At 42.9% G+C, this 25189-nt stretch overlaps 1 protein-coding gene and 1 pseudogene across 9 annotated transcripts in view; both read right to left on the bottom strand.

Moving 5' to 3' along the window:
• The window catches only part of RALGAPA1 (Ral GTPase activating protein catalytic subunit alpha 1), a 293801-nt gene that overhangs the window by 165915 nt on the left and 102697 nt on the right, over positions 1 to 25189 (bottom strand). For 5 of the 9 annotated variants that reach the window (XM_088457052.1, XM_088457053.1, XM_088457055.1 and 2 more), the window contains one exon: positions 15757 to 17070. In XM_088457052.1, coding sequence (XP_088313178.1) covers positions 15757 to 17070 — 1314 coding nt within the window. The remainder of the gene's footprint in view (positions 1 to 15756; positions 17071 to 25189) is intronic. The other 4 variants (XM_088457056.1, XM_088457057.1, XM_088457058.1 and 1 more) reach the window with 1 other exon arrangement.
• Positions 3193 to 3312, bottom strand: LOC148477197 (5S ribosomal RNA; annotated as a pseudogene).

Here is a 25189-nt window from a genome sequence, read left to right as displayed (position 1 = left end):
AAGAGATTTATGAGGAATGCAGCATGCAGTTAGGGAGAGTGTGTCACCATCTTATAAGCGAAGAGTGAGTTTGGGATTAGTAATGGCTGAAACTGAGTCATTTCAGTAATAAGCAGTTAGTCAAATCTGGGTAATTCTAAAAGCCAAGTCATTCCTTGAAGCAGAGCTGGCTGGGTAGAAGAGTAAATCTCCAGATGCCATTAAAGAAAGAAGTCTCCCCAGACAACAGCAGGGTAACGTTATCCATAGCTAGATTTCTGATATATAATTGACTTACGGGAAAAAGATGATCTAACGCAAACATGCGGCATCAGTTCACATGGCAAAAATAAGAGTTATGGTATAACATACCTTTGTTAACTCTTTTTCTTCGAGGTCCATGGGGTCCACAGGGATTACGTTGGGTATGAATCCCGGTCACCACACAGTTAACACAAACGAGCTCTCTGCTCCCAGGGTGCACCGGGGTTCCTCCTCATATACCCCACCCCTTGCCTCAGGTAGCCAGTTCGTTACCAAGCTTAAGCAGGCGGAGACAAACAAAGGGTAAGAAAGAAGAAACCCATAACTCATGAGTCCAGACTCTCAAGAGGAGAAACTACGGAAAAACCTCCCCCAGAACTACAGGTGATTCTGGGTGGGTGTCCTGTGGACCCCATGGACCTCGAAGAGAGAGAGTCAACAAAGGCATGTTATACCATAACTCTTATTTTCTTCTTCGGGGTCCACAGCCATTACGTTGGGGATATCCCAAAGCACTAACCCTACGGGCGGGGACGCTCCTGGCTCTCGGAAGAGAGGAGAATATTACGCCCAAAGGAGGCATCCTGAGAGGCAAAAATGTCAAAGGCATAACAATTGACAAAGGTGTGGAAGGAAGACCATGTGGCTGCCCTGCAGAACTATTCAGCAGAGGCACCCCAGCAAGCCACCCACGAAGGCCCCACTGACCATGTGGATGTACCTTTACTGAGTCTGGCACCACCAGACTAGTCTGTGTGTATATGAGAAATCGTCATATAAATTCATCTGACCAGCGTCCGCTTATCGGCTGGCCAGCCTTATGACTGTCATACAGTACAAAAGGGAAACCTACTTCCTCATGCTGTTGGCGCGATCCACATAATTATGTAGCGCACGGCCAACATCCAAGGAAGCCTCACCTACCGAGAGGCATGTAGTCTGAAAGCTGGGACCACAATCTCTACATTCATATAGAACCAGAATACCACTCTTGGAAGGTATTCCGCCCTAGTATGAAGTACCGCTCTCTCCCGATGACTTATAAAACGAGGAAGCGGGAAGAAAGTGCTGCTAGATCAGAGACCCTCCAGTCTGACGAAAAGAACATACTCGAGAAACCTAACCCCCTAGGGCCACATTTTCTCAGTTCATCCCGAAGAACATACAAAGTTTTTAATAACTGCAGCCAGAAGTAAGTTCCTTGTACTCTAAATTACAGAACATCCTTTCACAAGGAGGAGGTCTTGAAGAACCATGCCGTCCAAGATGGACGAGTCAGGTCTAGATACAGGAAGGGAGCCTGTATTAATAGGTCTGACCTTAGCAGAAGAGGACACAGAGTGTCTATGGAGTGACTCTGCAGGTTGGCGAACCAGCAGCGCCTGGGTCAAGCAGGGACCATCAGTATTACAGTTGCATGTTCCCGTTAACCCTTAGAGGGAGGGATAGCGGGTGAAGCAAATACGCTAGTTAAAGTTCTACTCTACTGCCAGAGCATCCCCTACCTGGGGACCCTGTGCTTGTGACTCAAGGCCATGAGGTCTACTCTGGAAGACCCATCCATCCACATGGCTCTGAAATACCTGTGGATGAAGAGCCCACACACTCTGGCGCGTATCCTGCTGGCCTAGGAAGTCTACTTCCAAAATAAGGACTCCTGGTATGAGCACAACCGAACTCGCTGAAAATGACATTCTGCCCCGATAGATGATGCAGTCTACTGCGGTGGTGTTGATAAATTGCACCTAGACCGGCCTGCCCCTTTAGTATTTCCTGAGCTTGAAAATCGCTCCTGAATACTGCCCTTAGTTCCAGGACATTTTACGGAGAGACTGCTTTCCGTTGTCCTCCATTTTCCTTGAAACGTGTGCCGACCTGTCACTGCTCCCCACCTGCGGAGGCTGGTATCATCCAGAACAGGCCACCCTTGTTGCGACAAACGTCTTTAACGGATAGTCGCTCTTCTGGCGAGAGACAGATAGTCTGTGCCTTTATTTGGAACCCCGGCCGTACCCTAGCCGGGCAAATAACAGCTCCTGACATAGAAAGACTGCGCAGAAAAACGGCTTCAAATCTCTTATCAGTGGAACATTTACAGGCGAATGCCAATGGTACTGGAAAGGGATATAAGGCCTCAACCTTTCTGGTAATATGGATTTTTCTGCCCGGAGAAAACTCCATACTACGTTCCCTACCACTCCTGGAATCTCAGGTGGTCTCCCATCGCAATACTAACTGGGCTCAATGCTGCCTAGCTATCAAGATCCAACAATCTTGGGCATGTCCAGTATGGTCTGGCTGTAGTCAGATCTGAAAGGCTTTCCCAACTTTCTGGCATTAGAACACTGGAGCTTCTCCTTATACCGGCTCCACAAGCATAGCTTTGACCCCTCTGATCAGGGAGGAGACGTACTATTGGAAGACGATCTTCCTCTCTTGAGAGTGACTCCTGGGAGGAGACCAGTGTGTCCCCCTAAACACCAGAAGATGTACCAGAATCTGAGGGCTGGACGGAGCGTGAGCCCGACCGCCTTCTGATTCTTTTGGCTGTACTAGCCTAGCTGCTTGCCATAACTGCTGGAAAGCTGCTAAGGACGAAGTCACCTTTGACCCGAGTGAGCACACATGTCCCTCCAGGGCAGATGCCTAGGAAGCCCAACATGGTAGGCTGTGGCTGCTGAAGATACCTTAATATCAGCGTTGGCGCAGGAGTCGCCAATCTGTCCACAACCTGCGCTATGATCTAGTAGATTTGACTACTGTGGTGACTCTTTAGCACAGTGACCACCACAACCCATTTATATTAAGTCCAGTGAGGTCACCCCCATCGCCCCTCTCTGTGGCCCGGCCTGCGTAAGGGGCCGACGCCATCTGGTCTTTGGCTGCAAAGACCTAGCAGCCTGTAGTAATTGTTAAACTGCTACTAAAGATGATGCCTGCCTCAACCACTGCCTACAGCACCTGGTATTCCCAGGTGGTCTTCCCATCAAAGTACTAACCAGGACCAACACGGCATAGCTTCCAAATTCAGATGAGATTGGACATGTCCAGTGTGGTATGGCTGTAGGTGAACTGTCCATTCATGATGGAAGTAGAGGGCATAACCATGCCACCAACTCAGGGGCCCCAGCCACCTGTCTTACCTTTTCATTGGACATACAAAGTTTATCCAATGTCTAGTATTAATGTGACCATCAACTGCCAGTTTTGCAAAATCTACCTGTAGATTTGCATCAATCGATACTGAATCCAAGCAACAAAAGTTGGTAGGATTCCAATGTTATGCACTTTCCTGGGATCAAGGCATACTCAGGGATAGCCAACTCCCCCCCCCCAATCAGTACTCAACTCAGCTGAGTCTTCCCAATTAGGAGAGAGGGGGGATGGGCAACCCAGTCCTACCAGTATATGTGAATTACAATTTAGCCCATATAGCCTACAGCTGGGGCCAATGTAATGTGCTCATCTTCACACATAGTCTTTTCAGAAACAAAGGCAGTGTAACTCAGCAAAACTTAACGCATTTAAGCAGTATATTTGCCATAGGCTCTTAATCCAAAAGCACACCAGCTTAGTAGGATATTTGAGCCTGTTCAACCTGCCACTAAGCAAGGTACTTTGGTCCATAATCTGGGAAAAGGAAACCCAAGGGAGTTCCTATCCAGATGCTGGGAAGTTTGTCTACTTAACACAGTAACCACATAATACAGATTGTATGAGATCCTGTGGGGAAAACCCCCCCAGCACAGGGACCTTAGCCGCCTGTCCTTCAGACTCTGACATATTAATGACAAGTTCTGAGTACACACGTGATTTTACATAAGAAACAGTATCCATAAAACAATCACATGTCATGCATAAACACTCTGCGAGTCATATGCATATAAGCTCTCACTACCACAATCAGCCTAGGCTTAGGTAGGATAGAGCCCTGTAAACACCTGAACCAGCAGTAGGAAAGGTATACAGGGAGACTGCCCAGCGTCCTGCAGGAGCAGCATTCAGAGAGCAACTGACATACATTCTGGTTGCCCTATGGAGGCTGGGAGCGGCAACCCACCATCACTGCGCCAGAGGACTGAACTAGTGTGTGGATTGGAGGAGGGGCTGCCGGGGAAGCGTACCTCCCCTATGCTGCTTGGACCTGCCCGGTAAACTGACCTGGCCGCCGCCACAAGCCCCAGCTGGTCAGGAACATCAAATCCCGGCGGTCTAGGGTAGGAGAACAAGCCGTATGCCTACTGACTGCAGCGAGCCTCTGGCCAGTCTCACCGCCGGAGGCCGGACCGCCACATGGTCCCGGCGTCAGCGGCCGCCGTGACCACCTGCTTACCTGCCATCCCCTTGATCCGGTTGCGGTCCAGGGCCAGAAAGCCCCTGCCAAGGACCTGCCTAGACTAGTTGTGCGGCGCCGGAGGAGGTAGTTGCAGCGCGTGGCCGGTGCGCCTCCAATCAGGCGCGAGGCTGCTTCCAGGACAGCTCAGACCACCCGCTGAGATAGAGAGTAAAACTCTCTTTTTTTTTTTGTTACTCGTCTGCAGGACTGCTCCAGCAGTCCCACTGTCTATGTGGTGAACACACCAAACAGGACACCCACCCAGAATCACCTGTAGTTCTGGGGGAGGTTTTTCCGTAGTTTCTCCTCTTGAGAGTCTGGACTCATGAGTTATGGGTTTCTTCTTTCTTACCCTTTGTTTGTCTCCGCCTGCTTAAGCTTGGTAACGAACTGGCTACCTGAGGCAGGGGGTGGGGTATATGAGGAGGAACCCCGATGCATCCTGGGAGCAGAGAGCTCGTTTGTGTTAACTGTTTGGTGACCGGGATTCATACCCAACGTAATGGTTGTGGACCCCATGGACTCCGAAGAAGAAATAAAGTATTACAGATATATAAAAAACAAGTAACAAGGAAACATGGGAAAACTCAATGACTGTACCAATGCATGACCTTTCAACGTGTACCCATTTGGGCCAATTCAATTAACTATGGAAGTGCCGGGACCCGCACATTGTCTTCTGAAGGCAGAGTCTGCTCGCACCCTATTGAGTTGCGAACAGAACCTGCCTACCATCGGCAGCTCGCTGCTTATTGAATCTGCCTTGGTCTACAAAGTGGGGGCAACCATTATTGTAGGTTGATCAAATATTCATGAGAATGCAAATCACAAGGAAGTAAGAACATCAAAAAGAGGTGTCTCTATGGTGCACAGGTGCCAGGTCTACTACGTACAAATCTACTATATAATAAATGAAAAGAAAAAAAAAGTAGGGCACTACCAATAAATGTGCAATGATCAACTGCACAATGTAGAGTAAAAGGTAAGCCTTCCCAAAAAGCTTGAAATCCCGACAGGGCCAGATTAAGCCATTCGGGGGCTCTTGGCACTTAAAACAAGGGAGCCCCCGCCACCATCCATCATCAGTCCCCACTCATCCGGCCCTTAGAAAATGCAAGGGACTGCACAGTGCAGCAGTGTGCACCAGCGGGGGAGCTCTGGGAGAGGGAAGCCCGTGGTGTCGTGACACGTACCCCCACCCCTTCCTTAATCCGGTTCTGAATATAGAGAGATGATACCATTGAAGTAAATTACTTTGGTTTTTCTATTTCATGGTATATAAACTAGAGAAGTGTTTCATTAAGTCCTACAGAAGAAAATAACTCCAAGACTTTTCATATATTACTATACTCATAAAGCAACACTTTGTTATGCAGTTTAAATGCTCAAATACTAAAATCAGCAGTAGCAGTTCACACAATTAAAATATTGTATCACCACAGTTTTATGGCTTTTGGTCTTGATGGGGCATATAATTATGATCCAAAGATATTTTACACTGTAATGACTGCTTCACAGAATATACCGTTCATAATGCTTCACTTTTTTCTACTTTAATGCAGCTAGGACGAACAGTTTATATATATATATATACATATACACACACACACACTTCCTTGGAGTCCATCTGGGGGATGCCATTACTTTTGGGTTATGCGTAGTGAGGTGTGGAATCATGCACCAACTAATTAAAACTGGCTCCCACCTCCTATATAACTCCTCCCCTTCCACCAGAACCTCAGTCTATGTTTAACAAAGCTGGAGAAAGACCCACGGAAGACCTGAGAAACCAGAAACCAACAGGTAACTAGTATGAAACCAAACAAGGGAGGGATCCCGGCATCCCCCAGATGGACTCCAAGGAAGCGATATTACAGTGAGTAAAAATTTAATTTCCTTCTTCATCCATCTGGAAGATGCCATTACTTCTGGGATATACCAAAGCAAGCCAATTAAAGGGGGGAGCGTCGGAATCGACTACTCGAAGAATTTTTCCGCCCCAACACTGGCGTCCCTCACTCCAAATGTATGGAAGCTGTAACATTTTGTAAAAGTGTGTATGGATGACCAGGTAGCTGCTTTGCACAGCTACAGAACCGAGGCATCATGCCCTATAGCCCAAGAAACCCTGACAGCACAAATCGAGTGGACCCAAATTGAGGCCAGAAACCGTCACATCTGAGGACAAATGCCTGCCGATTGGCCGAAGTGACCCATCTTTCAAGGCAGGCCAGCCTCTTTTGGTGCATCAATCCCCACCAACAGAGAATTTGTACACCTTGACGCAGTACGCTCCAAGCAAAATTCAAGACCCAAGGAGGAACCGGCGAGACATAAGGAGGCTGTATACTAAGAACCCCCTTCAAGAAAGTCTGAACTTCAGGAATGGAGGCCAATTTCCTTTAAAAACAGGATCAATGGGGCCAAAATATGTCCCTTAAGAGAGGACAATCTAAGAACCTTAACCAACCCCTCTTGCAGAAAAGACAAGACATCCGGAACCTTTCAGGTTTGAACTTGTGTCGTTCATACCAAGAAATATATATCTTCCATATCCGATGATAAATTAGGGAAGTGACTGGTTTGCAAGCCTGTATCATGGTATTCACAACAGATTCTGAAAACCCTTTGGCCCTCAAGATATTGGATTCAAGAAGTATGCCGCCAAAGCCAAGAGAGGCAAATCGGGGTGATGACATGGACCCTGAAGTAACATCTGGACACAGGAGCAGACGATAAGGAATATCTGCCAACATGTTCCGAAGAACTGTGTATCAATGACGGCGCAGCCAGTCTGGAGCCACCAGAATGACCGGCTGTGCCACTGATCGAATCCGCTGAATTACCTTTGGTATCATTACCAGAGGAGGAAAGATGTATCAGAGCTGGAACACCCAAGGTGCTGTCATGGCATTCACCATGGATGCCTGAGGTTCCCGGGACTGAGATCCGTACCTTGGAAGTTTCTTTTTGAGATGAGAAGCCATTAGATTAGATGTCTGGAGATCCCCATCTGGAAACTATTGAAACCCCTGGATGCACACTGTGGCGACTTAAAAAGTCAGCCTCCCAGTTGCCCACCCCTGGAATGTAAAATGCCGAAATAGCTGGGACCCAAATTTCTGCCCAATGAAGGATTTGAGAAACCTCCCACAGTGCCTGCCAGCTGTGTGTGCCACCCTGCTAATTTATATAAGCAACTGCCATGGCATTGTCTGAATGGATTCGCACTGGTAGGCTTCTTAGATGGAATTGAGCCTGAACCAATAATGCATACCGAATTGCTCTTAATTCCAGTATATTTATGGAAAGAGAGGCTTCCTGGATGGACCAAAGATCCTGTAGTTGCCTGTCTAGAACCACCGCCCCCCAGCCTGTTAGGCTGGCATGTGTAGTGACAATGATCCAATGTATTGTTGACAATTAGCAACCCTTGTTCAAATTTGCATCCTGTAGCCACCATATAAGTAACTGTCGGGTCTGCAGAGAAAATCTGAATATGTGCCTGTTTAATTGAGGGTCTGGCTTCACCCATCGATGAAGCAATTGGTTTTGCAGTGGTCAGGCATAAAATCTGGCGAAAGGAACGGCTTCAAATGAAGCCGCCATTTTTCCCAGTAGCTGCATAGTACTGCGTTCTTAGACATCTGTAAAATGGTCCTCATCGAGACTTTTTTTTATGATATTGGAATCCTATATAACTACCCTTCCACTTACAACCAGGAAACAGATCCATCATAGCCTTAGTAATACCACATGATATCCTACCAGGTTAGCAGCACAGGATCCACCTACATCTTTGAGTAACCTATAGACCCATAGGAAATTTACTAGATTTTTTTTTTAGCAAGGTTCTTTCTAAAGCGCGGCCATGCTTATTATTATTTATAAATAACTGTTCTATGTTTTCATAGTTTATTTATATATATATATATATATATATATATATATAAATACAATTGTATATGTTTGAATTTATTGTCACCAATTTTTGTAACTGTTTTATTTTTAATATGGTCGCAGTTACCAAGATTACATTGAATATTATATTTGTTATATTAATTCCGTAACAAGGACGATGTTTAATTTTTTCTCTTCATTTGGATTTTTGTTAACAATTGTCTTATGATGCTTCTTGGATTGAAGATCCTAAATCATTGCCTGCTGAAGAAACACTGACACTGGGTGTCGAAGAGAAGACCCCCAAAAAAACATCTTCTGAGATAGAATTAATTTTGATTTTTGGAAAATTGATGATCCAGCCGAATCTCTGGAGCATTGGTGTCAAACTCGGGCCCTCCAGCATGCCCTGCCACAGTTTAGCATGCCCTAATAGCAAAACTCTGGCAGTGCATGCTGGGATGTGTAGTTCCAGTGCAGCTAAAGAGCCCGAGTTTGACAACACTGCTCTGGAGCATGCCTAAGGTAATCTGAAGTTGTTGTTGCAATAGGGCTAGTGAGGTTGCCTTTAGCAACAAATCATCCAGATAAGCTAACACATTTATCCCCCCACTACTGAGTAGCGAGATCATGTGTGACATAACCTTTGTAAAGAAATTAAACCTAACTAAAAGCTAGGACCTAAGCTAGTGCCTTACTCCAAGGTACTAAAAACAAGACTGATGTTCTAGTGGAAGGGGTTATATAGGGGGTGAGAGACAGTTTTAATTAGTTAGTGCCCAACTTCACATCTCATTATGCATAACCCAGCAGTAATGGCATCCCAAAGATGGATGAAAAAGGAAACAGCATATTGTATACTCACTATTTGGAACATGGAGACACTGGGGCATAACTGGTGGAACAAAGAGCATGGGCACATCTAGGACAAACCTACCAGCACAGGCTCCTCCCCCTCTATACCCCACCAACTGGGGTAAAAGGAAAGTAAGATAAAAAGAGAATAAGAACAGGAATTATCTAAAGTGTTAAGTAAATGTAAGAAAACCAGTGTTAGGGAGGGTGTCTGGTATCTCCCATGGAATCAAAGATCATGATCTTTTCTGTCTCTTGCATTGCTTGGACATTTTTTGTGCCTCCTGATGATTTCTATATGCAAATGCTGTCACGTTGTTTGACCCTGAAGGTGGGACTAGGCCTGGATGAGAGCCAAAAAACACTACTCAAAACTCCAGGACATTTGATGGGGAGAGCTGCCTCCTACACTGTCCAACATCCCTGAAACGTTGAGCGAAGCATCACAGCTCCTAACTGGCACCTGTAGTAAGAAGAGTTCAATTCCATATATTCAATAGATGACCACTGCGGAGATGGCTGGACTGTAACCACCTGGGGAAAGAAAGTCTCACCATGGGTGGCACTCTCATGTGGTTAATTGAATTGTTCTATTTTGCTAGAGGTTGCAACTGGAACATACTTGAATTACATTGGGTAATTTCTACCACTTTGAAGGGGGACACCATTCTGCCCAAGACTTTCATGCATAAGTGGACTTACACTTATCGTTTTTTCAGCAGAGAACGAGCTAGACTTTGTAAGGAGCAAAGCTTTTCTTGTGGAATGAAAACTGTTTGGAGATTTGCATCAAACTGCCCTCCTAAATAAATTATCTTCTAAGAAAGGATCAGACTGGACTAAATTGTGGAATTCAAGGATATGAATCATAAGGTGAAGATGAAAATTCAAAAGATTTGGGAGTCAGCTTTGACCAACAGTTAATCTAGATAAGGAACCACCTTAATCCCCTTGTTCCTTAGAATGGCAGCCATGACAGACATTATTCTCGTGAAGAACTTAGAGCCAGGAATTGAAAATGCTCTGACTGGATCACAAACCTTAATAGGTTTTGATTGCCTACTCCTCCATTACCTCCATTGAGCTTGTAATGGATCTGATGGACTCCATTTTGAACCTATGTGAAGATATGAATTTAGGGGTACAAGATTCAAAATGGGACAGTAGGATCAGTAGGGTTTTTGTACCAGTAGGAGGTTTGACTAAAACCCAAAACCTTTGGAGTCCTAGGCTTTCCTGGGGGGTGAAAGGATCGAAAGGAAAAGTGGTCTAAGTTACAACTGCGATTGAAATAATCTTTTCTAATTCCGAGCCAAACAGAACCTCCCTATAAAAAGGAAGGGATTCTCATGCCTTTTTTGATGCGGACAGCTTGCCAGTAACATAAGCAAATAGCACACCTGGCTGTAACTGCAGAAACGCTGACTGAAATTAGACCTGTATCAATTGCAGTCTCATCTAGGTACACAGCTGCTTGTTTTTTACTTCTACGAAAAGGAACAATTCAGATTGTGGTCTATCTGATTTGAGCACCTCTCAACCTCTTTGTTCACCAGGCTGCAGCTAACACAGGGCATAAAAAAGCTCCAGCTGCATAAAAATATATTCAAAAAATCCTTTCAGTGCTGTCCCGAAGGAACACTGAATTAGGTAAAGGAATTTTAGTAGTCTTTGCCAATAATATAAATAAAAGACAGCAAGTCTTCTGGAAATCTGAAACATCATATTAGGGTGTGTTCCAAGTTTCAGTGAATAAGTCCTCTAATTGAGGAGAGGATGGGAACATCATAACTGTTTATTCTTTGTTTTAAAAAGTACAATGCGGGGGAGTGGAGACACACAAATTGAAGTTCTGAAGTTACGCGGGTCCCTTTACTAGTCTTTAATATTAAGGGATTTTCTCACTGCGTACACTAGTTCGTCTACGCAAATAGAACTATTCTGGTCATCTTGCTGTAATGTTTCGTCTATATCAGAATCCTGATAATCATCCTCCAACTGGATAGACATATCAGATTCAGAGTCATCACCTGATTGCAAGGAGGAAGATGCTTGAACTAATCCCTGTACAGATTGTGATAAACCTTTCACTCAAAGTGGTTCTACAGTAAGATATAGAGGGATAGTCTGTGAAGCAGACTCATGATTACTAGAGATGGACCCTTAGGGAATATCTCTGTGTTGTTCTTTATTAACAGTTTAGACATTTCTAACATGGCCTCAGTAAAAGTTTTAATCCAAACAGGAATGATCAGTGACCCAGAGGGTGTACTAGGTGGGCAAGGCTGTTGGGCTAGAGACCGACACACTCCACAATGGGCATCGTGGTCCATTTTTTTCTGACACTTTTACAGGCATAAATCTTTGACACAGTGGTTCTCTTATTAGGAATGCCTTTGGATCAAGTCCCTTTACCAGACATAGTAAATGTTGTATTAATAATTGTTTTAGAAAAGTGTAAGTATTATACAGGGAAAACAATATCCCACTTCACTAAACACAAACTGCAATATAACAAAGGATCTGTATTAAGCAATGAAAGGTCACAGAATATTATAATAATAATAATCTCTGATAAATAGATTTAGCAATGACCACACAGTAACAAACAAGTGGCTATGATAAAACAATTCAGTAAAAAGTGGTTTTAAAAAGTTAATAAATCAACCATTATGAGGTTTTGAAATTAGTATAGCAAAGTCACAATGTATATACAATGTGGTTTGCAATGGAATGATAAGGTTAACATAGAAAAATTATATGTATGGCTTAACAACAATGTAAATCTATTCAGTTCTAATCCCTAAAAAATAGAGCGAAGAAAATAGCAAACAAAGTCCTAGGGTACATGCACTAAAGTTTCTAAAAATGAAAAGTGGTGGTGTTGTAAAATTTTGTACTTAAAATTATGCAGTAATTACATAAACAGGAGAGCTAACAAAACTAAATACAGACAACAAAAATTCAAAACTGAATAGATAATTCTATCTGACTAAGAAAAAAAATCCAAAAGTGGAAAACATTGCAGATTTCCCTGCAAACCAAGAAAACCAGGCAAGTAATCCCAAAGTGGAAACACTGGCAGGGAGTGCACCCAGAAGCAAGAAGGAAGCGGACAGAAAAGACCCTCCTCCTGGGTTCAGCAGTTTGGGGGCTTTCTGGTTACCAAGTCTCAAGTGCACCAACGGGGGGCAATTAGGAAACCAAGCCACCCTGTGAACCCTCTCCCATAAAGTGGTACTCTCCTTTACCGGGGCATAAGCTGCGGCCTACATACAGAACTCCCCGCTGACACAGCAGGGAGTATCTTACTTGCTGAGCCCCCCGCTCCAGTGTGCAGCTACAGGACTAAGTCCTGATGGCTTACAGGTCCTATTGGAGTGCCTATCAGCCGTCTACAACTACAGTGGTCAGACCCTCCGGGGCGGCTCCCTTGTAGGGAAAAACACACTACTGGCTCAGAGCAATATTATAGTGTTCTTGCAGTCAGCTCCTGTGTGGACATGAAAAATGAAAATAAAATATTAAAATAAAATGTCAAAAAAAGCGGTTTTGACTGCAGCATAAAATGAAGAACCCAGCTCCTATGGGCACTAAATAAAAACTGACTTGATTGACAGTTGGTGGGGTAGGGAGCCTTTGCTGACAGGTGCATTCCAGAAATGCCCAGACTCCTCTTGCCACCAGCTACTCTATGCCCCAGAGTCTCCAGTGTATCCAATAGGAAGAGAAAAAGCTTTATAAAGCAACCATGTTACATTCTCTTGCAGTATTATCTCAAGACTTTATCAACACGTAAAGCTGCACTATCCCCTATGTAACAGATATTCTTCACTAATGTGCCCCTTCCTCAACCCTGAGCTCCAATGGCAGCCATTTTTTACCAGGGCTTAGCTGATTCTGTAATTCTTGAGAAGAAAGACCAATCACAAGCCTCATTCTCTCTTGATCATTACTTGTGATTGGTTGTCTTGCCAACATCATCCTCCACCGAACCCATCCCCCTTTTAAGACAATGCTGTAAGAGGGACAAAGTAGCCTTGGAGGAAACTGTTGCAAGGAACAGCTTCCATGGGTAGGCACCTTAGCCAAGTCTTTTAGTAGGTGGCATTAAAGCTGTAAAGTATTTTAAATCAGACTTGAAAACAAATCACCGCATTAAAATGTTTTTGTTTGCTTGTTTTTAGTGGAACATAGTACTGTTCTAATTTTCTTCTCGCTTGTTTAGAAGAGAAAATTCCCAGATACCAGCATTCCCACAGAGACACACAAACTCTGTTACAAGGGGGAACACTGAAAGCAAATGTTAGCAGACACTAGAAGTGATGCCACTTCAGAGACATCCACCCCACCCACCAAATCGGTAATATGTGCCTGTGGCATGTGTGATGATAACAATGGAGAGTCAATTTTAAGTACTGTTTGTTTAGGTAAATTGCAATGAATGTATGTAAGGGACTACGTACCAGGGAATTTGTCACCATGGCTACTACAACTATAACAAATGTTAACAAAGGGAACTAATAAGTAAATGTTAAAATAAGCCTACAACTCCATTGTAGATCACTGTGAAGTATAATGATGCTACATGAATATAGAAATGAATCTCCCTCACAATAAAAAGGTAACGGTTTTAATTTACAGAGAATACAGGGATCTTCATATCACTTACTATATGTTCCCAGTGCCAAATGATGTGGCCAAGCTGGACATTTGATATGTGGGCTGAAATGGATGGATCACATGAGGGGGGGGGGATATATTATGGCCTTCTACACAAATAGCCAACAGTGGGCATCTGCTAACCAGATTTATGGATATCCCTGAATAGGATTCCAGCTTGGAAGTACTTTTCAAAATGAGGACATCTATGCAAGTGGCAGAATTAGTTCTTAAAACAGTGCACCTTCTGTTGGCTACTAGAAAGTTTCACTTGCAAATATATTACATGGAGATTCACGCGATATTTTCTATTCAGAATGATAAGGAAAAAGTGTTTAGTCCTTTAAATCTGTACCTTAATTGCATTAAAATCTGCTAAATGTCCCTTTCTTGCAAAAAGCATAAATTAAATTAATTAGCACGGTTGTATTTCTTTCCACTACATGTCTGAGTGTGCGGCCTAATTACATTGTAATCTTTAGCCCTTTTGGAAATGGATGATAAGCTCTTCTAGTTGCTATAAGGTTTCGTGAACAGTGGCCATGTGATAAGGACATTGCTGCTGGCCACAGAAGGGAGTTATTGTATCGCATTACGTGGTACCTACATCAACTGTACATTATAACTGAATAAAGTGTTTAAAAGCATACAAAGTCATCATGTGACGTTCAGAAATAGCAGTAATCTATTACTATGGATGATATATCAAACTGTACTGAGTTTTGTTGGATTGCTATCATTTGGAATAATGAAAACATTTTCATTTATTCATCAGTAATTCAAATGTTTCCACGAAAAGTGTTCGCTTCAAGTACAGACATTGTCTTGATAAGAAGGTCTCTTTCTATATAGTCTATTAATGTGCAGGTGAAGGATGAATGTGATGAGTTATGGGCTGCACAATGTAATGATCCTACTGGATTTCTGTGCGTGATAGCGGAACACACGTGACATTAAAGACATCATAAAACAAAGCACTTAACAAACATATATGACATGTGATGTAACAAAGTAGCCATGGCTCAAATGTGACTTCAGGATTTGATCACATATCACGGGTGACTGCGTTTTGCAGACTGTTCATATGATTACTTGCAGAACATATTGAAAACAGAGCAGACTTTAAGATGACTAACCACTATACAAGCACACCTACATCATGTACATACTAAGCACATATTGCGCTTTAACGTGTGATGTCGCATGATCAGAGAAGTGTTTTGTACAGGGATCAGTTATACCAATGCCTGCTTTGATCTCAGTGCATTGTAACTGCACTATCTGCAGTAGAGTACTTTAGACTTGATAAGTGGCAAGCCCCAATAGCTGTTAATAACAATAAACATGAATCCCCATTAATTTTGTATTCGATGAGTCGTGACAAAACAAATAACTGCAGGACAAAATAACAAATAAAATAATCACATAATCCCTGCCCATAACGTAGGAGAACATATAAGCCAAGATAGAGCAGCACTCAACTCACTGGGAGGTGTATTAGAATAGAAAGCAGAATTGCTGAAAAAAGGTAGGGGGTTACAACACTTTTGGAAAGGTTACATCAGCCACAAGGGAGCAACATGCAAAGATCCCAGAGAGGGTGTCAACGAGGCATGGGTGAGGTATAAGCGGCAAGTCATCCCAAAAGAAGCTCCTGATTGCTGGCAGCTGGGTTTTTTTTCGTCTGCAATACAAAGCCAAACGGGTGTTGCATCTCTGCGTGCGCTCTGGGAATACTTCCCAGGGCTGAAGGATCTCACCTGCTGCCTTCCTTCCAAAATAGCCCATAACATGACCGTACAGGTCCCTCAGTGGAGCCTCAGCTGACGTCCTTTGCTGCTTCTGCAGGGACACGCTGGCCTTGGGTTTTGAAAGAGCATGAACAACAGTTTTATATACGCCTCCTAAAGACGCATGAGATGGGGCTCTCTCTTGGCTGCTAGACCTTGGCCTAATTCGGCCAGTTTCCTTCTGCATTTGTAAGGGAGGATAGGGTATCTCATTTTGGTCAATGCCTGACTGGCTAACTCCTGATGCCACCCTCACTGCTCCCAGTGCAGCATATGCCACGGGCTTTCCTGGATCTACAACAAAGGAGGAGTTTGAACTCAAGCCACTCAACTTTCGCAGTCTGGCTTTCCAAGGGGCATCTTTGTTCTCCATGGAATTGTAGAAAAGCACAGCCTCTGTGGATGGCCGGAAAGTGACCTGTACACTGCTGCGTTTCCGTCGCATTGCTTTGGCCTTGTGAGTCACAGACTCGCACGGGTTCTTTACGTTGGCCCCATGTTCACTGGCAGATGATTGGCGAGACTGAGATGACGGTAATTCAGGAGGCTCATCTTCCTCGGCTGCTTGCTGTCTACATAGACCTCTCTTCTGGTTACTTTGCTCTAGGCCAGGAGTATAATTTTCCATTACCTCCCCATCAACCTGAATCCTCACATGGACATCCCTTGATCTACCAGCCACTCTCAGTCCCCCAGCTTTCCTAGTCCCATGCCCCAGTATACCTAAGCTACTCTCAGCAAATTGTGATTGGGAATGTGTGTGATGGGGCCCCTCTGATGACACTGAATGAACCTCTCCTTTAACACATAATATCTCCTCAAGAGGCCCTGAATTATGATCCACCAAAGTAGACCCTACCTTGTTTGCTTCCATTCCCTCCCCTTGCATTTCTTGCTCCTTAAAATATGCCCTTAAGCAGGGCAAAATGTCTCCACTCTCCAACCAGCCCTGCTCAATTTCTGCGTCTGTCAGTCCAGCTGAGCCAGCCAAATGGCAAAGGTGATCATATATACTGCCATCGGCCTGTGTTAGGGACGCTTCCTGACCGTGTGTATTAGCACAAGGGGGGTCCACAGTCTGAGGGGAGGGACTGTCAGCAACAGGCACTGCACCTTTGATTCTTTCGGCTGAAACAGGCCCCAAGATGTCAGATGTGCTGCTACTGCGAGGTAAAGCGGAGGTTTCCTCATTTACTGCTCCAAATGTTTCAGTAGGTGTTTCCTCACTCTGGGAATAATGCCTTACCCGAGGAATACGAGGATGCACAGGGGCATCGTCCATTTCTGTCAGACAGGAGAAAGCAAAAAAAAGAAAAAATATATGTTAAGTGACAAAAGCAATAGCCATTTATAATTATTAACATAATTAAACGATTACAACATTACTAATATCATACCATAAAACCTTGCGGCTGTGTAGAAAGAAGTCAATTATTTCAAGAACGGACGTAAAATTCAAGTGATCTAGATATGTACTTCTAAAGTGACATACTAGAGAAAGAATCTACAGATGTGTCCTCATACATCTATTCCTATACTTCTTGCTCCATGAGTCGCAGGACGCTTAGCGCAACTTAGAAGCTCCACCACAGGTAGAAATTCCCATGCTTGAGTACTTTTTCCCAAATTTTGCATCTGAATCTGCTAATAGTGCACTATTCAGAGTTTTACGCTATTGCTGCTGTGGCGCCTCCGAAAAATGCCTGCGTTTTTGGCCTGTCAATCACACTGCAATTAAATACTTGGTGTGTGACTACTGTAATGTACCTCGACACGTGCCGTGCAACTCAAGACGCATGCACAGGGGCAAAAGAAAAAAAAAAACCCACTCCATTTGCGAATACATCGTAACAGCATACAACTCTGAATTAGGCCATTAGTCACTAATAGTAACTTTGCATAGGAGTAGTATTTTTTATTTTTTTACACAAAGGAATTGCTATAAAGTTGCAGTGTAAGTATAATGCTCAAACTGTATACGAGTGACTGGCGCTACACATCTTTATGCTTAACCTGATACGTTATACCAATTCCTTTATGACAAAATATACTAATCCTAACCATAGTACTTAGTACACTATTAGCGACTTAGGACACAAAATTCAGGCAAAAGTATGCAATATGAAAAAAAAAGGCAAAAGACAGAGGTCCTATACTGTACTACAGGACCTCTATCTTTGCCTTTTTATCCAGATGACGTACTTTTCCTGAAATATTGTCTCTTAATTCACTAACAGAGTACTAGGTAGCTAATGGTAAACTAATAACTTAGAATATACAGATGCGATCATGTTCATTGTGGCCGATCACGGCACAAACGTGCCCGCTATCATGCGTCCCCGATCGCGGGAGTGCATCTCTGTTAAGTTCTATAGAGACGCTACTGCGCGTCCCCGATTGCGGGAGTGCATCTCCATTAAGTCCTATGGAGACGCGAATGCGCATCTCCGTTCGCGGGAGTCCATCTCGCGCCACGCATTCCACGGGACGCTGTGCTATGGCCTAGGATGTAGCTGGGCAGATCTGTAGCACATTAGAGCACATATTTTACGAAAAAGGCGGCTGGCGTGTCGAAGTTGCAAAGTCCGGCGTAATGTGAGGTGTATGTGGACACATATGTACTTAAAGTATTTTCTAAACTTCTTTATACACAGAACATTCACACTGTACACTCCAGGGTGAGAACTGAATATGCTTCAGGAGTCATCCATGTACATACGAGTTAACAATTCAGGGATGCTTTATAGTTAGTATACAGGTTGATATAAATAAAGGTTAGCATGCATAGGGAGGCAGGGAGTGCCAAAGCTAACGCAAATACTCTTTTCTTATGACAAATACAAGTGTTAACTTTTACAGTGTATTATGATTTTATATACACCAAACAAACCAATTACATTTTATTATAGGTTTAATAAGCACAAATATACCAGCGATTATAAGTTCAGTATTTAAGTCATGTGCTGTTGCAATTATTCCTTCATTTAGAAAAGTGAAGAAAAAAAATAGATATAGTTGAAATGGACCTCGACCCCCATTCCCTATCACCTCCACCTGCTGCCTCCTCACTCATCTCCTTCATCTGTCCCAGTGATCCGGTACAATTCCCTCCTCCTTAAAGCATGCTCTTGTCACATGTTTCATTACAAACTATTGACCCAGACTCTCTCTCCAACTACCACGCATTCCTTTGTCTCCAAGATCATTGAGTGGTTTATCTATAGGCACTTCACCACCTCCCTCGTCCTCCTTTGCCCACTTCAGTCTGGTTTCTGCTCCATCCAATTCAGAGAAACGACCCTTAGTAAGGTCACTAATGATCTTCTTACTACAAAATCCAGGGGTCAGTTCTTTCTACCGATCCTTCTGGATCTATCTGCAGCTTTTAAGACTGGACAACCCTTTCTTTCTTCAGACACATCAGTCGCATTCTCCTTCCCTGGCCCCACCTTCACTTCTCCCTCTACTTGTCATTGTTCCCCAAGGGACTTATGCTGCCCATCCACTACACGACACGATTACAATGTCGTAATTGTGCTGTCGTTTCTATGTCTGTGATGTGCCTACACTGAACGTTCAGTCGTTCAGTGTAGGCACATCCATCATCCCCGTACATGCTGGGACTGACGTGATCGTCAGGTTGACCAGCATGTACGGGCGATGATAGATGTCAAAAACGACCAGCAGGCGCGCACATCGCTGGTCGTTTTTTACATTAAATTGCACGATTTGCAGGCGATTAGCAAGTGATTGAGCGATAACGGTCGTTAGCACTCACTCGCTAGGTTTAATCGCCTAGTGGATGGGCTGCACAAACTTGCCAACTTCTCAACTTTCAAAAACTCAATATGTTGATTATGTTATTTAATAATAATATTAATATTATTAAGTGCAGGTTGTTTAAATTGGCAGTAAAACATGAGTAGAGGCATAAAACTAAAAGTCTGCAGCCACCTAGTGGTGTGACTTAAGGCCCCCATACACGGTGCGATTTTCTACATGATGTGGACGATCAATCGTGCAAATCGTGTGTTGTTTCTCCACCATTACGATGCCGATGCGCACCCCCGCCGTCGTTTAGTTGGATCGTAGATCTTACGGGAAAATAATAAGTTTACGATCTATAGTGTACGATGTGACATTTGTCATATGCGGTTTGTCAAATCGTACACGATAGAGATGCATGTAGCACGGACCAGGGAGATCCATGCTACATGCATCTGTGTGTTTGACACACAGCACAGACGGGTCAGTGAGACCAGTCTGTGCTGCTGTGTATTTTAATGACACAGATGCACGCACGGACCAGGAGATCCGTGCTACATGCATCTGTGTCATTGATGCAGAGACCCATCTGTGCTGCTGCGGTAAAAAAAATAAAACAAAAAAAATGGCCTTCATTGGAGGGGGGGGGGGTCCCAGCTCCCCAGGGATCCCCGGCCTGGGCTAACTAGCAGACAGGGCTTATGCTGCGGCTGGGGGGCCCAGTGAAAGGGCTCCCCTGGCTGTGGCATCATCCCCCCTCTAGAAAAAGTCTGGTGCTGGTTCTGGTAAATACAGGGGGACCCTACTAATTTTTCCCCCCTGTATTTCCAGAACCATGACCGGATCAGCCCAGTGCTGGTTGCTCAAAGTACGGGGTACCATTGCATCGTTTGTCCCCGTATTTTGGCAACCGGGGCTGGTTCTGACCAGCCCAGTGCTGGTTGTGCTTAAGTACAGGGGACCCCTACATTGTTTGTCCCCTGTATTTAAGCACAACCAGAACTGGGTCACTAAAAGCACGGGGCTGGTTGCTCTTTTTTTTTTTTACCGCAGCAGCACAGACAAGTCTTTCTGATCCCGTCAGTGCTCTGTGTCAATGACACAGATGCATGCAACACGGATCTCCTGGTCCGTGCGTGCATCTGTATCATTGAAATACACAGCAGCCCAGATGGGTCTCACTGATCCCGTCCGTGCTTCTGTGTCAATGACAAGGATGCATGTAGCACGGATCTTCCTGGTCAGTGCTACATGCATCTGTAAAAGTACTTTCTGCAAGAAGCAGAGGAAAAGGACAAATATGCCTTTGCAGGGGCACTCTTATGACAGATAATTGTTTATATATGGATGATGATGAAATGATTAGTGTGAATAAAACTTAACGTTTAATATACACCTTTAAAAGGAAGTTCTCCCCCGAGAGTGATGTGTAGATATAACATAGAAATCTACTAAGGACAAAAAAGAACAATATAAACGTCCTTTGAAGTGTAAATGAGTATTATTATTTATTATTGATAAAAATTCAATGAGTAATCAGCTCCTGTTAAGGGTAATGAATATTCTAATTAACCCTAATTCAATCTACAGGGAGGCACATATGATTACTTCATACAGTAGATATCTGGCGAACTATAGTAGTTTTTAATTAGATCTTTTTTGTGATCGACATATACATAAATGACAGTCGGTCAGAAACAATTGTATATTGTAAGAAACCACACTATGATAACTAAGAAAGATGATTTAATAGGATAATCCAGCAGCTTTGAAATCTGTGTCCCCTGTCGATGAGTGAGGGATGTATATTGTGATTAAATATCAGTACACATATATAGACATTGCTGATAGTGATAAAGTCTGTGTCCCCATATAACTAAGAGGATTGTGTTTGGGAGGACTTTGGCCCTCATTCAGAGCCGGACGCTCTGAGCAGAGCGCTCGCTCTGAATGAGGGCCGTCCTCCATAAAAATGGAGCGTCCTCCTGGACGCTCGTATAGCTGTGGGTCACCACCCACAGCACATACGAGCGTGCAGGATGATGGTCGCGATGGTCTTGACCATCTCGACCATCGCCAGTGCGACCAGAAGCCTGTGGTCGGGGTTTTCGACCACAAGCCCTGGAGTGATTTTGGCTCTATCAGAGCCAAAATCACTCCCACTGACATCACTAGTGATGTCAGTGGGGCCGGCTTCTGACGGTAGGCGTTCCCTTGGGAACGCCTCCGTCTGGCAGGCACGCCCACCAAAGGGGGCGTGCTGTCAATCAACATCGACAGCACGCCCCCTTTGATCAGACACAACGAGCGAAGGAAAGTCCTTCGCTCGTCGCGTCTGGCGCATGCACACGACAGAGCTCCCTCCGTCGTGCGCATGCGCAGTGCACACCATCGACCCACTTGCGAGCGGACAGCCGCTTGCGAGTGGGTCTGAATGAGGCCCTTTTATCCCAAGTATGTTAACTCATATTGGTTTTAGCAGATACGCTAGGTAAAGAATAGTACACCTTGGAGTAGTGATAAATGCATATATTAAATTGCCATATAATATCAGCAGTTTGCACTGTGAGAAACAAAGTGATATCCCAAAACAGAAAATATGCATGAAAAAGACAAAAAAAATCAGCTTAAGCCCGTTCATATATATTTATTTATGCTATATAAATGTAAAATTCTACGTTTTCATTTAGTACATGTGCAAAAAAATTATTTTATTTTTTTTTACTGATGAGAGTGTCACTACTCAGTATATATACTATTGCTTATCTTTGTTCATGAACATTTTATGAATTATTATCAATGATTTTTTCTTTATATATTGTAATAAACCTTATGCATTGACTTACCCTTGTGTTGTGACACATAACCTTGTTTTTTTCAGGGCACATCCTTATTACATATGTACACAAACATGTTGCATTTGTCCATGGTTTAGGTTGATATTCAGTACAAGTATAATTTTTCTGTTATTATTTTTCTTTATTGCACTGAAGTACAAGTATAATTTTTCTGTTATTTTTTTTTTTCTATTATTGCACTGAAGACAGTGTCATTATTCAGTACATGTAACACTGTCATTGTGTACTTACCATTATTGTTTGGATTTTTTTTCTTTTTCTTTTTTTTTTCTTTTTCATACATATTTTCTGTTTTGGGATATCACTTTGTTTCTCACAGTGCAAACTGCTGATATTATATGGCAATTTAATATATGCATTTATCACTACTCCAAGGTGTACTATTCTTTACCTAGCATATCTGCTAAAACAAATATGAGTTAACATACTTGGGATAAAAGTCCTCCCAAACACAATCCTCTTAGTTATATGGGGACACAGACTTTATCACTATCAGAATTGTCTATATATGTGTACTGATATTTAATTACAATATATATCCCTCACTCATCGACAGGGGACACAGATTTCAAAGATGCTGGATTATCAATTAATCATCTTTCTTAGTTATCATAGTGTGGTTTCTTACAATATACAATTGTTTCTGACCGACTGTCATTTATGTATATGTCGATCACAACAGAGATCTAATTAAAAACTACTATAGTTCGCCAGATATGTACTGTATGAAGTAATCATATGTGCCTCCCTGTAGATTGAATTAGGGTTAATTAGAATATTCATTACCCTTAACAGGAGCTGATTACTCATTGAATTTTTATCAATAATAAATAATAATACTCATTTACACTTCAAAGGACGTTTATATTGTTCTTTTTTGTCCTTAGTAGATTTCTATGTTATATCTACACATCACTCTCTGGGGAGAACTTCCTTTTAAAGGTGTATATTAAACGTTAAGTTTTATTCACACTAATCATTTCATCATCATCCATATATAAACAATTATTTGTCCTTTTCCTCTGCTTCTTGCAGAAAGTACTTTTATATGTGTTTAGCACAAATCTTTAGGGTGCACCACCAACTTAGAGTCATCCAAAAATTTTTTTTATTGTGATGAACCATGATGTTGGTATCAATTATGTAATAGCAATTTTCCATTCATTTCAATTGTATTACTAGTGCGTACTCACAACTTTGTCATATATACTACATGCATCTGTGTCAGATCGTACAAGATCTATAGATTATGCAAATCATTAGATTGTGTACGATTGATTGGATAAACACTGTGCAGCTTTTGCTGCACATCGTTCACTTCAGCTTGCGAAGAGATTTCAAGGGCGATTGCATACGATATTGCATCGTATGCAAATCGCACCAGGTATGGGGGGCTTTTAAACCCAATCAGGGATATTCAACATTTTGAACAATTTTGATTCTCCCAATCCTGACCTAAAATGGTTGGAATTGGCAAGTCAGGGATTTTTTACATTTTGAAACTACCTAATCCACCGACGGATCGCCAATCATTGATGGCCAATCGTCAGAATAGGGAATCGGGTCGGTAGATGTAAGGCCAGCATAAGACACATCCAATTATGCAAATGTAGCAAAATTGCTGGGGCTGTGATATCAAACTAGGATTATAGTGTAGCGAGCACTGTTTTAAAAAAATAAAGCAAAATCCTAATCAATTTGGAAAAGGAAAAACTGCTATTATGTTTATTAGTTAAAGTGTTATTTTTGTATATTGTTTGATTTGCGTTTAACAAGCTCCAAGCGACTTGGGTACCTATTGGCCACACTTTCCTACCATTTACTGTAATGTGTATGACTTGTGTACTGTGTTTTGGGCATCTATGGTATACCTGTCGCTTCTCCTGTTACTTGGTATATTCTGTCGACGTTCATAATGTTGACAATCATGTCAGCACTGAACAGACCGACATGCTCATAATGTAGACATCCATGTTGACACTGATGTAATGTCGACCGCGTTGAAATGTTGACAATGTGCTTTTAGTCGGATTCTATCCCTAATGAAAAAGGTGACATTATGACCATGTTGATATTTGTAATGTCAACATTCTGTCAATGCTGACATTTTGTTAACCATGTCGATATCATCAGTGTCAACTTTCTGCTGTCGACATGGTTAACGGAGACATTATGACTGCAAACCTGGCCTGAGGAGGGAGATGTATTTGCGATCTATGCAGAGATGGCTGCATCTCGTGCTTGTGGCCAGCAATTGCATCCAAATCTGAATGAGGTCCCAAATGTGCAGGAGGGTTGCCTGCATTGAAACCTGGGCAGAAATATACTAACCCGCAGGCTTTTATGCCATTTAATGTTTTGCTTTTAAACTGTTTAATTAAAGGTCAAATCGGTAGACATGGTTGCGGCAGGTGAGAAAGCTTAAACTGTATGCCGAATCCAACCTGCTCAGAATCGGCCCATCGAGCTATGGGGATGGAGGGATGAAAAAAGATGTAGGAGCTCCATACAATTTGTCAAAGAAACTTAAAACAGAACGTTCCTTAAAACAAAAATACAATTCTTTGGCTACAAAGTAAGAATATAATTTAAGCCATTTGGTAACTCACTTTGCAAGTGCTAGAATAAAAGGTTAGTTTTATCAGTGAGTAAATACAGCAGGAAGCAACATATACATTAACATTAGTGCCTAAACAGCATAAAGCAATTATGTCAGACATTCTCAAATTTGTTTTTAAAAAATAATTTACGTATTAGAAATAGATTTTCATAATCTTTTA

Source organism: Taudactylus pleione, unplaced genomic scaffold (genome assembly GCF_031769625.1).
Source record: "Taudactylus pleione unplaced genomic scaffold, aTauple2 ptg000737l, whole genome shotgun sequence".
Classification (NCBI taxonomy): Eukaryota; Metazoa; Chordata; class Amphibia; order Anura; family Myobatrachidae; genus Taudactylus; species Taudactylus pleione.
This window is presented reverse-complemented; position numbering and strand designations above follow the sequence as displayed.